The sequence below is a fragment of the Chrysemys picta genome, chromosome 8 (genome assembly GCF_011386835.1).
Source record: "Chrysemys picta bellii isolate R12L10 chromosome 8, ASM1138683v2, whole genome shotgun sequence".
Lineage (NCBI taxonomy): Eukaryota > Metazoa > Chordata > Testudines > Emydidae > Chrysemys > Chrysemys picta.
This window is the reverse complement of record NC_088798.1, coordinates 48153811-48171353: the sequence shown is the minus strand read 5'-3', so window position 1 is coordinate 48171353 and position 17543 is coordinate 48153811. Positions and strand designations below refer to the sequence as shown.

General features: G+C 40.6%; 1 protein-coding gene across 1 annotated transcript; it reads left to right on the top strand.

Moving 5' to 3' along the window:
- The first annotated feature begins 5244 nt into the window (after nt 1-5244).
- RGS2 (regulator of G protein signaling 2) lies at nt 5245-9940 on the top strand. Its single transcript, XM_005306872.4, has 5 exons — nt 5245-5585; nt 6920-7021; nt 7132-7193; nt 8104-8270; nt 8863-9940. Exons 1-5 carry the CDS (start codon nt 5479-5481, stop codon nt 9055-9057), a joined length of 633 nt encoding a protein of 210 aa, XP_005306929.1. The 5' UTR covers nt 5245-5478; the 3' UTR covers nt 9058-9940.
- The last annotated feature ends 7603 nt before the right edge of the window (nt 9941-17543 follow it).

Here is a 17543-nt window from a genome sequence, read left to right as displayed (position 1 = left end):
TTCTGGAGCTAATATTTATTTAATCTACAGAGGCATAGATAGATAAATGATTAGAATTTTATTTTTTTTAAAGTCAGTTTAGAGAATTTTCTTTCCTGAAGCTCTTACAATAGCAACTGAATAAAACACAAACAATTCAAAGGCAGAAGCATAGGGGGGAAGAGTCAGAATCTTCAGTCATCCAGGTAAGGGAAAGACGGGTAAGGGAAAGAAAGAGGCAGGATTTAGCTAGCAGAAGAGGAAAGATGCTTAGAGCACAGTAAGAGGAACTGATGCCCACATGCAGCTATTTACCAGTGCATTAGTTTGCAGAGTAGGAGGGAATCTTCCCTGATTCAGAACTAATTTATATCTACTCATCCATAACTATTTTGCTTCTATAATAATTTCCACTCCCAAACACAGACATTGCTCTCTTTAAAGGAATAGAATTGTGTGGATTTAGTGTTGTGAAAAGGGGAGATTTTTAGCTCTGGCTAGACCCACACATAGGCTGTGGTGAGAGCAGTGCCATTTTCCTCACACAAATCTGCCTATAAGCTTCAGTCCTGACCTGTAACACCTTCATCATTTCCTGTATTTCTCTTCAACAGACTGTCAATTGTGGGAGAGTTTTGTAATGGGAACAAACATCCACTAGGGTCAGGAATAAGACTACCACAGTCATTTCCACATGCTACAGAGCCAAAGGAAAATTTGTCCTCTCTAATTTGTCGCATGGATCTGTATTGCATATACTGCACTTTTCAGTGTGTCTAGCCTGGGAATTCCATTGGTGCAAAGAGGGCAGAACCTGCCACTGAGAGTGACAATAGCAAAAATTTTGATCTCCATGGGTGAAAGGTAAACTCATTAAGGGCCTGATCCAGCTCTCATTTAAGTCAATGGCCAAACTCCTACTGACTTCAGTGGGGTGCAGGTTCAAGACTAAGACGTTCTATCACCTGCCTCTTTTCTTGACCCCCCCTTAATAATGGGCTAAAATTCATACAAATACACTGAAGTCTAGAGAAACATGTGGAGAAAAAGATTTGAAGTTACATTTGCAGTTGGCCTAAACTGCCACTTCCTCATGGATTTGAAAGGTGTTGTGTCAGCATTCACCAGTGGTGAATTAGAACTAACTGGGACAAATGATTTTTCTCAGTTACAGAAATGAAACTCCTAGTCACCAAAATCCAATTCCCACAGAAGTCAAGAGGAGTTGCCCCTGTGTAACTGAGCATAGACTGTGGTCCATAACATGCTGACATTTTGGAGAGATTTAACAGAAAAATAGTGACTAACCGTGCAGACTTGAAGACCAGAAATAGCGCACACAGCAAGTTTCCACATTCTGCTATATCAATGCAGCTGACGGCTGGTATTCAGCTCCAGTCCAGGACTTCTCTGCCAATCAATAACCAATTAATTATCTGGTGGTTTTCAGATTAGACTAATGTCTGGTAAGAGAAGAAGTAGGCCAAGGTTAAGATGACAACTCATTTTCACCTTTGTAACTGGTATGTGTTTCATCTTTGGAGATGCATTCAGATTCCACAGAAATGTAAGACTACTGTGCTGTTTTGCCACCCCAGCCTAGGAAAGCTAGAAATCAGGGAAAGAGAATAGTTTCTAACAACAAGAGTTGGTGCCACTAAAATAGTCTGTTCACTGAGCACAGAGATAAATAATATTCTTTCTCCGAATCTCTTACTTGAGAAGCCAGATTTAGGATGTTTTACATGTTACAATAAAAGAGTTTGCTAGCAATATGTTAACCAGCAGAGGGTGTCCTGGTGTAAACTAGTACTTTTTCCCCCTCTATGTATATATCTCCAAAGCATTTGGATATAGAACTCATTTTAGCTTCTGTTCTTTGAACTGTAGCTTGCATTGTACGAGATGTTTCTCTGAGGAACAATGCCCAGCAGAGACTGATCTGAGCCAAACTGATTTATTTCATGGTGATCAGTTAGATCAAAAGTTGAGTTCCCCAAATTGAGTGTAAATATAACTGAACCTAGAATTCCTCACAACCCCTACTCCAATTGCAGAATGCACATAAATCAAAGCTGTCAAAAGGTATGTGGCTGGTACTGGAATATGCAGGGGAAAAAATTCAATTTTTTTTCTAACTCTTTAATACTTTTATTTAATAAGTGCTTTTTCAGTTATCCCCATTTTATTTTCCTTGCAGTAAGTTTCCTAAACTTTACCAAGCTGCTCGGAATGGCTTTTGTATCCTGTAGCTCATAATCTGATTTGGGCCTTATCTACACTAGATTTTTATGGGAATCTCTTGTTACTGCATTACCACAGGTGGAGCTATACCGGTTGTAACAATGGGGGCGCACTAATGCAAACAAGGTGCACCAGGCTGCTGACATTTCTACCAGTATTATCCAAAGCTGTTCTGAGCAGGATTAGATGACATGGTGGGTATCAATGTCAGTGCCTTGTTTACGTGAGTATTCCAAGGAGTGAGGCTGAGTCAATGGGAGATTGCCAAAGTGCAGCGTAGACACAGCCTGTTTGATTTACAGAGCTGTGCTGAGCTGACTGGACTCCAAACATTTTCATCCTCACATTAGAGTCAAAGGTCAGTATCCCTGTGAATCCTGCAAATGACGCTGATGGTAGCTTGCCAACAGTGGTTGAGAAGCTTGCAAAATTCTGAAGTATTCGTACCTCACCAGCATATGTGAAACTCTTACAGGTGACAACACAGTCCACTGGGGATTAGGGATGGGCAAACCTGTTTGATTTGAAACTGCCCTAGGCCTTACCCCAGTTAGAACCTATTCCAAGGGTCAAAGTACAGTAGTCCATGTGAGAGGTTTCGTCTCTCTCACTGAACACTAACATCTTAATTCATTAAGATAAGCTTTGGTTAAGCATCTACAATTTGGGGTCTTATCCAAATCAAACCTATGAATCTTCTGATGTTTGCTCAACCCATGAAAATACACTATTGACAACCATAGAAGAGGCTTGCAGGGAACAGCTGAGATATTCCCAGGCATTTGCCAAACAGTACAGTTGGCTCTAGTTGGTACACCTCTACCCCAATATAACACGGTCCTCGGGAGCCAAAAATCCCTATCGTGTTATAGGTGAAACCCCGTTATATCGGGGTAGCGGCGGCAGGGCTCCAGCAGTGATTTAAAGAGCCCGGGGCTCCGGCCATGGGGAGCCCCCGGCCCTTTAAATCGCCACCCGAGCCCCACTGCCGGAGCCCCGGGGTTACTGCGCTATATGCAGACCCGTATTATATCAGGTCGTGTTATATCAGGGTAGAGGTGTATATGGAAAGTCTCAGCGTGAATCATGCATTTTATCTTGTTTTTATTGTGAACTGCTTTATTGCTTTTTTCCCAATTAACTATAAAAATGGAAGTGCCTGTTAAGCAAGAGTCTTATCACCTGTTGAATCTCTAAGCGTGGGGGGAGGGGTGAATAAATAGTGATGCAGAAATGATGCAAACTGGAAACAGGATTAGAGATATTTTAAAAATTACTCTAAAACTCTACCTTAACTATATAGATTTAAATAGAAATATATAGACTGTATTATAGAAGAACTAACATGAGTTTAATTTAAGATTGCATTGTGCTAATGATATATGTTACAATAAAAATACTGCTATTTTGTTTTTAAGATGGAAGCTATACAAAATGTTTCCTTGTACTTTCTTGCTGTAATATTAAGCTTTTACGTAAGGTGAGTTACTGTTTGCATGCTGAACTATATTCTCCATCTGTGCATTTACAGTGGCTGATGAAATAAACGATACTGAAGGTGGTAGGAGGCATGCTGCAATAATCATAGGTCAGGAACATTACAATTTGAGCTGTATTCTATGTTGGTACAGGGAGAAAAAGTACTGGTTTATACCAGGACACCCTCTGCTGGTTAAGATATTGTGGGAGGTAGCACATGCATCTTGAAATTGTAGCTAAAGGTTGAGGCATAGGGATAAACTATTACAGCTGCCTGCACCAGCAGTAATTTGCACAACTGATTGGCAAATGGCAGAGTTATGAAAGCATATGGAAGACACGCCTGCTAGATTTGGCACTCAGTCCTACTCTAGTGGCAGCTGAGACCTCTGGATCTTAATACCTGAGCCTGGCCCTCTAACGCATGCTGCTAAAAGACCCTGGTCTGCGAGCCAAGGCTGTAGCAGGCTCATCAATCTTTAGTTGGTTTTGCCAACACTAGTGGGGGACAGAGTGCCACACCCTGCAGGCATGGCTTACATCTACATGTTCATAATGCTTATGAGGGGAAAAAATTAGTTCAAGTTATCACTGAGATAAAATCTACCATGTATTGTACACTCAAACTTTCCATATCTTTCTTTTCTAAGGGAATCTGAATCTGGCCTTAGAATCCTCCTCTATTTTTTCTAATGGGCTGTGCACAGTCAAAAGAATTGGCTTCTTGGAAAACAAAAACAATTTTAGCATATGGGTTGTTATAAAAATGAATTTCTAATGTATAAAACTGAACATAAACCTGTTGCCTAACCCTCACCAGGTACTAGAGAAAATTAGCCCCTTCCTATGCCAAGTCATTGTGATCCCCTAAAAGCCTTTCAGGCAAATATTAGAACAAGAACAAGCACAGGTTGTACAAACATTTCCAAGTGCAAAACTTTTTGCAATACAGGAACTGTAACCCTTTAGTCCCAAAGGGATAATGTTAGTAATACAGATGGTTCAGCAGCGATCCTGGTACATCTTCTCCTTACCAGACAAAGGGGTAAACTGATGAGAAATATGAGGCATTTCTTAGCTTAGCTGGCATTTTAAAAATGAATGGTAGAACACTAGCGAGACAATTCCCGACTACTTTCAGATTGCCGAAAGTACAGTAGCAAATCTTATTTTGTTAGCACTATTGTTAACATATTAATCCAGTAATAGAAATGTATTCATGTGCTTAGCCCTTTTCAAGGTATATTTTCCTTTTGCCGGCTGGGATGGGGCCAAGGGGGTAACTTTATAAGCACAGCAGCTAGACCCCCTTGCACTATTTCTACCTATTATCTTTCTCTCCATGTAGGATAATAAGCCAAGGCATTGATCCTACACTTCTGTCTTCAGATGTGCAGGGCATTCAAGCTTTGTGCATACACACACAACAGCCAAAAAAAGAGCTCTCCACCTTGCTGGAATCTGCAATCAGGCGGTTGCGAGAACCAGACCGGTTTTTTGCCAGAGAAGACTGCATAAAGCAAAAGGGAACACTGCGTCAGCACTGTACTCAGTGTAAGAGCCTTTTAAGGACGTGACAGGGGAGTGTGCTTTGGTGTGCTTCCCCACAAGCAAATCAGCGTGCTCAGGAGGTGTAACCGAAACCCAACCCATTCCCCTACTGCCTTCTATAAAGAGAGGCTGCCTTTCTCGCTTTTCAAGTTCAACTTCCGATTGAAGAAAAGGCTGCTGCAGTGGCTGGCAGATCAGCGATAGACCCTGGGATAAAACAAAAGTATGCAAAGTGCAATCTTCTTTGCTCTTCAGCACAACTGTGGACAAATGGAGAAAACTCCCAGCAGCTGCCAAAACGAGGAGAAGAAAGGAAAGATGAAGAGAACTATGTGAGTTTATATATTTATAGCAGGTCTAATTCATATAAAGAGGCTGAGCCACCCTTTGCTTTCAGAACAATGATTCAAACTAGGGAGGTTGCCTCTCTGTAGGGAAAAAAGAAACTATTTATATTATTCCTTCATCTATTTGACAGAGTTGACTTTTTAAAAAATCACTTTGGGTGCCATATGTGAGCAGTGCAAGAGTGGGTTAATTTATGTATTTGATGTCATCAGGAGTTTTTAAAAATGGAGAAATATCTCCACTGCAAAAACCCTGATGTGCAAAAAATCCTGTATTTGCTGAACTGGTCATTTGATGAGAAATGTAACTGTTAGTGGCAGTCAGAAATTATGTAGATCTTGTGCAGAAATGGTTTATTTCAGTTCATGTTTGAGTGGTGAAAATGTAAGCACATTTTCTCCCCATTCGTTGTTCACGTAGCAAGCTGTGCAATTTTACATTGGATTGGTGTCTTTAAATGGCTCTGTCATTTAAACTTTTTTACAGGGTTTGCTCCTTGCCAAAGCAAAACAAAAACAAAAAAACGTGAAAATCTTCCATTATTATATTTATAATGAATATCCTGTTTGCACTGTCTGGATAAGACATGATATTTTAAATGTGAGGGACAAAATTATTCTGCAATTCCCAGTTTCATATAGAGGCTAGTGGAGATGATTTTGTGCTGCAGCTCCTGCAGAGTTTAATCTCACCTGTTCTACAGATTTCACGATATAGCCCTAAACTGGAGTATCTTCCACACTGAGAATATATTCTTTTAGATTGGGGAGATCCAGTTTTTGGCTCTTCCAAAAATTAGGCAGGAAGAGATTAAATCTCCAAATCCATGTTGATGCACAATTGAAGAGGGTCTTCTAAATATCTGAGCACCAGGAGGCCCCCACCCAATAATTTTCACTCAGCTAAAACTTTCATTGATTACAGACAACAGTAGTGGGCCCCTAGGGAAGAACAGAGGTCAGTGTGCTGTGTTCCTCACATACAGAAGCACACCTCTGGTTATGAAATTCATAGATGCCTTAGTTACAATTAGTCACTTTCCAGTCACTGTGGGCTCTCTTGCTCCAGTCAGTGGAAAAAACTGCTGTTGACTGAAATAGAAGGATTGGGTCCTATTTTTTTGAAATGGAGAAAGATTTGGGGCTTGACCCACAGTTATTAAGCAGGCAAAACTACCATCAACTTCAAGGAAAATTTTGCATTCTCTTCATAGACTGCAGGATTAGTCCCATCTCTGGTCAAAATGTGCAAAGCTGGAAGGATAGTTTCAGTTAACTCATTTTAATGTATTTCCCCCCTCTTCCTCTTTCTCTTCTAGCATTAAGGATTGGAAAACAAGGTTGAGCTATTTCCTGCAAAACTCTTCCACTTCTACAAAAACAAAGTCCAACAAAAAAGGAATGCAACATACTTACTTCAGGTAACTTAAATATACAGATTTCACTCAAATGAGTCTCAAATATTTTAACATGCAAGGAACAGAAATATATGCTGTGCAATCTAACTAATGTTCTCCGTCCTTTTATATAGACCTTCTCCTGAAGAAGCCCAGCTGTGGTCAGAAGCTTTTGATGAACTTCTAGCTAATAAATGTAAGTCAGTCTGAAAAGAGTAACAAATCAATGTAAAAATATAAACATGTTATGGTCTTGTTGTAGGTTTTGTAATAGAAAAGGCTACTTCAGATAAGAATAAGCAATGGTTTTCCATGTACATCAGGATTATAAATTGCCATTTGAACCTCATGCATGCAGCTTGATATTGGTCTCAGACACTTCTATTTTAAACAACCCAAAGCCCCACTTCATAAAAAGCATGTTCTTTATCAAAGATTTTTGTGCACTTAGGAATCCACTCCAAGACAAATCCTTGTTCCAGTGCTATTAGAAATATACACATTAAGCCACTGTGGGCTTGATCCTGCAATGGAGTCAATGAGAGTTGAATCCTCTGTGGGTTTTATAGCCGCTCTGCAAAGAAACCACTTAATTGCTGAACCAAAATATATATTCTATCAGCATTTGATAATCAACTTTGAGTCACTCTTTCCATTGCAAATGTCTTCCAGAGATTTATAGCTCTGTTGCAAATATTTACTCCAGTCTAAAGGTTAACATACTAGAACTCAGATCTGGAGAGAAACTGTATAATGAGGAGTTTTGTTTTATGGTTGTTGTTTTTTTGTTTTGTTTTGTTTTGTTGTTTTTGTAAACCTAGCCGTCTGTTAAAGGAAGTGTGCTGATTTTACATGGTTTTCATTTTTTGCACTTTTCCTTCAAAAATAGCTTCAGTTATTTAAAAAGAAAGTCTGGCAAACTGTGGGAGCCTAAATATATACTTTATACACATATACATAGGCAATTATTGAAAGTGTCCTGACAGCTCTGAAAGAAATATGAACACTGTGAACAAATATATTTTTGGTAGGGAAAGACTATTGCTAAATGCAAGATTCCTGGAATATTTTCAGCTCATACATTTCTCCCTTTTCTTGCTCCCCAGATGGTCTTGCAGCTTTTCGAGCTTTTTTGAAATCAGAGTTCTGCGAGGAGAACATCGATTTCTGGCTGGCCTGTGAGGACTTCAAGAAAATCAAGTCACCTCAGAAGCTGATATCCAAGGCTAAAAAGATCTACAATGACTTCATTGAAAAAGAAGCTCCCAAAGAGGTAAAAAGCTGATTTAAAAAAAACCATCACTGCTAGTAATGAGCACTCAATTTAAGCACCACTTCAAGGCTCTCTGAAATTCCCACCCCCATGTCCACCGTGGGCCCATGTTTTGAAATTTTGTTGCCCAAAATGCATTTATGCCCCTGAATGCTGATTATTAACATCCAGATATTACCTTGATACTATAATTTATTCATCCCAGTTTCCCATGTTGGAAAATTGGGCCAGCAGTGTTTTCACAGAGATTCTGGCTCAGATCCTCAGCCTGGGTACATCAGCAAAAATCACTAAAGTCTACAGTGTATTTAAAGAGCATCAGCATTGAAATATGATTGTCATCATTTGAGTCTTTTCAGTTGCCCTAAAGTGCAATACATTACAGAAAATGTTCCTCATTACAAAACTAGGGATCTTATCTTGCAACCTTCTGAAGGAGGAGGCCTTCAGTAGCTTCACTGGGAGCTTTGTCTGCCACAAGGTTGTAGTATTAGGCCCTTAGTGTTAATGAAATCTCACTTTTATCTAACTTGTCTATGGTATTTGCTTGAGGTGAACACTTTCAGTAACACATTCCCACATTCTATTTCAGATAAACATAGACTTTCAAACCAAGAACATGATTGCCCAGAATATCCAAGAAGCAACACACACTTGCTTCAGTGCTGCACAGAAGAGAGTCTACAGCTTGATGGAGAATAACGCGTACCCACGATTTTTGGAGTCTGAATTCTATCAGGAACTGTGTAAAAAGTCACAGATTACCAGGGAGCCTCAAGGGACATGAACTCTGGAGGGAAGTGAAGTGGAGAATTCTATTTCACCTGCTAAGGAAGAAGGCCATGTGTCCTAGCAGCTCCATAATCTGAAAGATTGAAATCCTGAATGTACAGAAGGTTTGCCCAGATGTAGTGGGGGGGGGGGAAATGGACAGAAATATAGCCTAAGGTGGTTTACAGTTGAGTGGTAAACAGTGATGTTAGAAGCCTAGGGATGGAGCCAGGAAAGCTGCTGGCCAGTGTCCAGGGATGATGCATTTTCCATCAGTGAACAGTGCAGAGAGAAGGTATTTCCATGCATTATCATAGCAATGTATATTGTCAGACTCCTTTTGTCACACTGAGAGCGTTGATGCTGTAGGTCAGATAAGATCTGCCTCTTTTAAGAGTAAACAAGCTCTGAGACAGCACAGTGTAATCAAACATTTCTGGGAATTTGGACAGCTTTGAATAATTGATCGCATATTTTTTTTCCTAAACAACTGGTGGTGTGTTATCACTCACTCACTTCTTAATACTGGTTCAGCTAACTAAAAATTTCCCAGCAGCAAATAGATGCATCAGTCTTCCATGTGACACCAAACACTGTCACTGTATAATGCAAAGAGATAAAGAGGGATACATTACACCTCTTTGGAGCAGAAGATGCTGAGTAGCTAACTACACTATACAGGGCCAAATTCTGTCAGTGGGGTTGCATGCAGTGAAAGTAAGGGTAGAATCTGGCCCATAGCAAACAGGAGCTGTATAATACTATGTTATGTAGACTAAGGCGGTGTTGAACACTCCTATTTATGCCAGGAATGCCACAAATCCTGTCTTGAGGACAGCAAAACTTCAATGAAGTGGTCTTTGAATTTTTTTTTTATAATAAATTATTTTGATACAAGATTTCTCTGAGTATATATTCTTTTGCTTCCTAACAACTTGTCTTGCCTATACTCCATATATTCAAAAAAAAAAAATCTAGCTACACAAGACACTATCCAGCGATGTACAGATAGGCAGGGGAGAACAGATTGGGAATGGGTGCTATTCTACAGCAACCATTCCTTTACAAGTGGGAGCTTAACTCCTAGCATTCGATAAGACTAGCATAAAGCTCTTAGAATAAGAACTGGCAGTGTCCCCAAAACAACAAAAAAAGGCAGGCAGGCATGCAAGCTTGATTAGTGCAAAGAAAAGCCTCCCAAAGTTTGCAAGACCAAGGAAAGCTTAAAAATCAGTGGAGAAATAAAGCACGCAAAAGAGAAAATTATACTCCTCCCACCAGCTCTAGTTGAAACAACTGGTAGGCAATGAGCCCCACAGATGAGGTACATATATCGCTGGACATGGCCACAAATCTCAGAGGTGGATTTGCCAGAAAAGAGCAATCAGTCTGTTTCCATTTTTTTAAATGGATCACACACCTTTACTTATTGGGACTGGAAGAGAAACAGGCAGCAGCATTATTCCTTCATCAGGTCAGATGAGTCTGCACTTGAAAAAGTAGTACCCACACAGTACAGCTGCAAGTCTGCTACTTCAGACAAGACCTAAGGGATCTGACCCCCAGATCATGAAAACCTGCTCAGAGCAGGATTAAGTGACAGATGTAAAAACACGTCAGCCTTGGCTAGGCCAGTGTTTACATTGTTGCTAGCAGCAATACAGCTGTACGATTGTTGTCAAATGGGTACTAATTTTTTCTAGTATTGACAAAGTAGTCAGTGGAGTCGACAAAAATTCCACCCCCCAACGAGCAGCAGCAGCATTGTCGGCAGGAGAGCGCTCCTACCAACAAATGAGGTTCACACCGGCACTTTTTGTCGGTAAAACTTCTGTCGTTCAGGGTGGGGGGTTATTTAACACCCCTGAACAACAAAAAGTTTTGCTGATGAAATTCCAGTGTAGACAAAGCCTTACATTATGCCTCTGATAAGGGTCTTTCTTCACTAGACAAGCACCACAGCTAAGCATTGCTAACTCTGTTCTTACAACAGTTGAGTGTACCCCAGGGTGGATAAAAACAATGATTTAAAAAAAAAAAAAAGATTTTTTGATAAAATGCTTTTTGAGGAAGGAACCTATCTAAAGATCATTTTAATTAAGATACATTACAGCTCAAAGATATCTCATCATGAAATAGGGATTATAAATTCTAATTCTATAGTTTGAGACAATATAATTCATGTAATGTTTAAGAAAAGTTTTGTAAATGAGTTCCAATAGTTCATGGATTAGGGACCCAATTTTATGGGGTTCCAGAGGCTTCTGTATAGATTATTTAGGTTAATCTTTCTATCTACCCAATGGGACTCAGTGCTCAGTCTAGAAGATACCATCAGAGACGCTTAGTTTAGCAGTTCTCAAACTGTGGATTTGTGTCTCCAGAGATAACATGCTCGTTAACAGTAAAAATATTTTAAATAAATAAATAAGATATAGAGGTGAGAAATAACAGACCTCAACCCTATTCTCCCTCTGCAAATTTGTGTACACAGAGTCAATCCTTTACCTCTCTCTAAAAGTGCAAAGTTTCAAAAAGTTCAATGAACAGAAGATTGTTGGGGACAGAATAAATCTGGACAAGGAGAAGAAGTCTGGAGATAAATGTGAGAAGGGAAGGACAGGCAGTAGAAACAAAAATGAAACTGTTTGAGCAGCATATTCCAGAAGTCTTGAGGTCTTTCTGAGTGTAGCCTTCATTAATTTGAGATCTACCATACCATTCTCTCACTAGAAAGGAAAAACCTATAATGTAGGGTGACCAGACGTCCCGATTTTTAGCTGTTTGTCCCGCGTCCTGACCGATCTCTATCCCAATATTTTGCTCGGCCAGCAGCATCCGTTTTTGGGGGTTTTTTTGCTCGGCCAGCAGCACTCGGCTTTTTTTTTTTTTTTTTGCCCCTCCCCTGTGTCCCGATATTTTCTTCATCTCATCTGGTCACCCTACTATAATGGCAGAAGGCCATAAAAGAGACCCAGTTTGGGAATATTTTAATGAAGTTCTGCTACCTGTGAGTAAGACAGGCATGCGTGCAAAATGCAAACAGTGCAACAAAGAAATGCAAGGCCTGGTTGCCCAAATGAAACAACATCTTGAGAAGTGTTCCTTTTCAGGAGGAAGCTGTGTTGAAGATGATGAAAGGAACATGTCTGAACATGCAGGATCTTCAGTAACAACCAACAAGAATGCACTTTTATGTAGAAATCCATGATTAAATTGAGTCTTCCTGACTAGTGATTTAAATCATGATTTCATGATTTCATGAATCGTGATTTAAATCAATTTGATTTAAATCAAATCCACCCTGGATTTGTAATGTTACATTACAAAACCTTTTTATTAAAATAGTTGGGTCTCTCACACACACACTCTCCCTCCCTCCCTCCCTCCAACTGCTGCTGTACCAGTCTGCTGTGGGAATCCAACAGTACCTATTCAACAGTTCCTAGAACAGCCCCATTGGACAAAGAGCAATGTGGACATTAGTAAAGTAAGGCAATACCTAAAGGGCATTCTGGGAGGTTGCTATTAACATCCCCATATCCCTGTAGAAATAATTGTATGTATTCTTTTGATGCCTAAAAAGTTACCGTGTTGAGCGACACATGTCCTGCACTCTGGGCATCCTTACAATAATAATAATTACAATTGGCACTTTTATATCAGTATCCAAGGACAACAGATATCCTGCTCTGCTCATTCCTTTCACAAGTAGCTGAATAGTTAACTCTCCCTCCTTCCCCAAGCAATGCTCCAACTAACAAAGAAAGACTCCCATTGCACACAACCTCTTCTCCAAATGCCTAGGAGGAAAAAAAATGGGCCTTGGAGCATCTGTGAACGTGGTTAGCCGCTCCAGGCTGGGCAGATCAAGTGTGAGCACCCTCTGGAGTAGAAGGGCCTTGACAGAGAATGCCCTCTCTGCAGTTTACAGGTAGTTTAGTGCCTAGACTAGCACAAGGAGACAGATAATCAGGTCCCAAACTATTCACTTTGAATTCTACTTAGAAACTCATCATCACAAGCAAAATCATAGGATGAGCTTAGTGAAGACAAGGCAGTGCTTTGCTCTGCAAGCAGATTTACTTACTGAATTCCTGGTGTTGCAGGATTGACTGGCTGCTAAGGGCTGAAAATGGCAGTAGGAGGAATTCTACAGGGAATGAGACCTTCTAGACTGCCAGACCTGGGAGAGGTGGTCTCAAAGCTGGCGCGCTCTTGGGCTATTGCAACCTTTCCATTATTGCTTTGTTTAGGTGCCTTCTAGCTGGCCTGCATCACATTGAGCGCTCATTTTGTGCTAGAAGCATAATCAATGACTGCAGGAATAAAGTGATGCTGGGGATCCAGGTCTTAACAATCTTAAATGAGGGAGAGGAGACCTGTTACTATCCTTATAGCAGAGTTGTGAGACTTGTGATGAAATCCTGACAATATTTGGTGGTTTTTATTTTTTAAAAGGTCCAACTCCTGGAGACAACTGACTCGGTGAGAATCTCAGCTTTTATTTTACAGCTGTGGAGAGCTTGAAAATGTGACTCAAAACAAACCCTATAGGTTCAAAAACCTGAAGGTAAATAAAGAGCCCCCAAATTTGTTATTTTTAAAGATTCTCGTTAATTTTAAGCCAACCTCATGATTTTTTTTAATGTTTGGGGTTGGCACCACTAGAGCTGACATTGCCCTGACATTGGAGCACCAGTCAACCTGTATCAGTAACCAGGGTGTGGGTGCTTGAGCCTAGTGGTTGGGACAGGAGTCAGGAAGCAGACAGCAGATGCCAGAGCCAAGGGTCACAGACAGAGTCAAGAGCTAAGAGTCAGAGGCCAGCATCACAACCAGAACCAAAGACCAGATGCCAGAACAAAGTGTTAGAAGCCAGGAATTAGAGCAAAGGGTGAGAACCAAGTTACCTGTAGCAAGGTGAGTCAGACTAGACAGGACTAGGTATGAGTATACACAAGAGCTATCACAGCTATGAACAAATGCCTGAAATAGTCATGGACCTGCTGCTGGATTTAAGAGCTGCTGCCCTTTCCAACCAATCAGACCATGTAGCCAATCATGCAGTCTTCTAGAGGCTAGCTGTACGTGTTAGGTTGTCCAAAGACAGGCTCTGCTACAAGCCGTACTTCCTGACAGCGTGGTTCAGAGTTCTGCTTGCCATTGACAAGAGAGTGTTTATACATCTTGGTGATGGGAAGTCTATGGTCTTGAGGTGTATCTGGTCACCTGCAAAGGGGTATGGTCAAAGTTCTAAATATCCCTGAGATAACTAAAAGGGTTTGATTCCAGGTGGAGGGTGGTGTTTCCAATGTGGGCAAGTATCCATTAAAGGTGGTTGGGATTTTAAAAGCAAAGGGATTCAGCCACACATCTTCCATTAATGTATGTCGATAGACCCCTTGCATGACTTTGAAATTCTCAACTAACACTCATATGTCCATTCTGTATCCACCAAAGATGTGAATTGAAAAGGTTGTGACTCCATTGTGACCCCTGGAACAATTTCTGGAAATTTAAATTGGCTAAAAAAGAGGCAAAAAAGAATTCAAATTCAAAAAAGAATTACACATTTTCAGAACTCTAGCTTGTGTGAGAGAAGACAAATTGCAGTCTCTGCTCCACACCGCAGACATTAATGAAGTCTCTATCCCCACAGGGAGACCCCGCTTAGTCAAAGCTCCTTGTCTTATGAAACCTTACCCTGACTACAACAGCAGGGACAAGTTTAAGTATGGAGCTAGACAACAATAGTAGTTTAAATTGGAGTAGTTTGCTGCACAGTATGAATACACCATCCACAAAGCACTCAACTAAACACCCAGCATGCCCTGAACTCCATGTAAAACCCGGGAAGGACTTTCAGGGGACAATTCCTCCTGTGGTTGTTGTAAGTCTTGGTCAGAACTCTGGAGGGGACATTACACAGTTAAACAGCAATACTTATGCCCAACCGCAACCAAAGAAGGAGGCCACACCACTTGGCAAACAAACTTATATTAAGTGTTTTTGCTAGACATATTTATACTTAGTTGTTGAAAAATATACTGAGTATATTAACAAGCACATTGTTCCACTCATGCCATTTGAAATTATGGGGCAATGATTTCCTTATAAAAGAGCTTCTAGAAGTGGGGGAATCTACAGACATCCTCCACTGGGACATTTAAAAAAATACCTACCACTTGGGTGTAATGTAAAATGAAAAAAATACATAAATAAATAAATCACCCTTCAGAAGTATTTTTATGAGCCTTCAGGATAAGCCATTTCTGGCAAGAGTGACAGTACCAGAGAGGGAGCAAATTTCATCAGAGAAACCCATTCCAGCCTTATCTTCATTTTGGTGATGGAAAGTTAACAAGGGTTTCCTCTGAGTCTCCTCCAGCACATTACTTCTTGGTTCCTCATGGGTCCACATGAACTGCGTGCATGCATTAACAAATGTGTAGTGACCTAATTCTACAGGTTACCATGCCAACAGAAAGGCCCCCTCAATTCTTGACCTTGGAGCGACTGGAATTTTTTAGGAGGCTCTGTGGCAAAATTTGTGGCCAATATTTTTAGAAACATGTCATAAAAAGCGAGGCTCATGCAGTTTTGTAGATTCACTCTTCAACACTACCCCTGAGCTTCCTAAAATGGGAGATGATGGTTGACCAGAATCCAAACCTGGGGGAAGATAGTACCATGCTCTCTCTCTAGTTATGACTTTAAAATGAGGCTCCTTTCTACTGGTAGACAATTGCTCCTGAATATAATCATTAAGATCAGAGTTTCCATAAGCTACAAAGTACACATGGGCAACAATTATATGATGGTCCCTTACAAATATTCCTGTTCAAGATAAATACTTATTCTGTCAATTAGCTTATCTTTCCAAGCCAGCTCTCTGGCTTTGTATTTTAACTGAATATTTTGCTGCATTTCTGCACTACAGATTTAAAACAGACCAAAGTTAGTGGATTCTTGGATCTGATCCTAACTTCAGGCTTTCAGAGGACTCACAGTTAATCTAATATTTATAGTGCTTGGAAAGTCAACTGACCTATATGGAAAATGCACTTATAAGTGGAACTGGGTGTTTATTTAGCTGGTGTGCTTCTTAGACATCCACAGACGTCAAAGGAAAATCAAAATAATGAAAAGAAAGGACATGCAAGAAAGGGGAGCAAAAGAGGGAGGCAAGGAACTGTACTGAATACGTTCTTTCAAATAGCTCTGTGGCAGGCAAGGATTAACCCTTTCAGTGGCACTGGGCTGCGATGAGGAATGTCATGACTTGGCCCTCTGCACCTAAAGGCAGGAATTAAGAAGTTTGTGCTCCCACACCATGCAGGCATGGTGCAAACTCACAAAACTACATACACAGATTGTGTCAGACACGGGCCTGATCCATTGGAGAGACTCCCTTTGACTCCAGTGTGCTTTGGATCAGGTCCAAGGCATGCAGGAAGTATCCATTGGGTCCTAGTGTAATTCATGACTGAGTATAATCAAAAGTTTTCTGTATTTGCATATCTTTTTTATTTACTAAAGGGCCTAGTCCAGACCAACAACTCCCATTTACTTCAAAGGGCTTTGGAACAGGTGTTAGATGTTGCTGCTCATGTATTGTTGTCCTGGGTTGCAGCCTACATGGCTTATTGATTCAGGACTCTTCTTTCCTTTAGTTGCATTTGAATCCATCCCCCATCAGCAGTAATTTTGCTTTTACTAGTCATCGGGTTTAGGAGAGAACATTACCATCATCAAATGCAGCAGCTGTGGTAGCATGTAGTTGACCCTGTTGCAACACATTCTAGAGCTTAGAGATGAAAGTGCTGGATAAAGTATGCAATGTAAGTGGGTCATGATGAAGAGTTTAGAAAAATAACACATGTGAACCTGAAGTTCAAAATTAAGGTAGTAAGATTAGCACCAGCTTTATGGAGCTCACAATGGACAATTTAGTTTACATGATTAAATCTCCCATCGGCTCTCATGCTTTTATCATGTCCCAGGTGTCAATCTGGTTCCAGCATGCTAATGCCTTTATAGCCACATAGGTGGACTGAACCGCTATTGTATCCCCCTGCAAGTTTCCTCAGCTCCTCTTTTTGTCCAGTAGAGAAAAATAAATTGCCTGCAATTGGGCTCTGCAAAGGTCAAGGTCTAGGCTGTCCCAGCTAAAAGGTACCAATGTTGTCCTCACCGTCATGCAAAAATGTTTATGTGGGGAACTCAGACTTGCAGATTGGGAACAAACCTATACTTTGGAAGAATTGGCTGAGCAGGGATATCATATAGGTTTCGCAATTGGTCAATGCTGAGGGCTTTGTCCCTTTTCTAACACTAAAGCAGTGCTATGATCTGACCCTTCAGCAGAGTGGCAGTTTTTACAGCTAAGACACTCGCTAACATATCATTTGGCCTCCACAGCCTAAGATTTCCAGAACTACTAGGAACTTTTAGAAATAATTCAAACTCCCCAGGCCCATGTCGACTATGTATACTTTG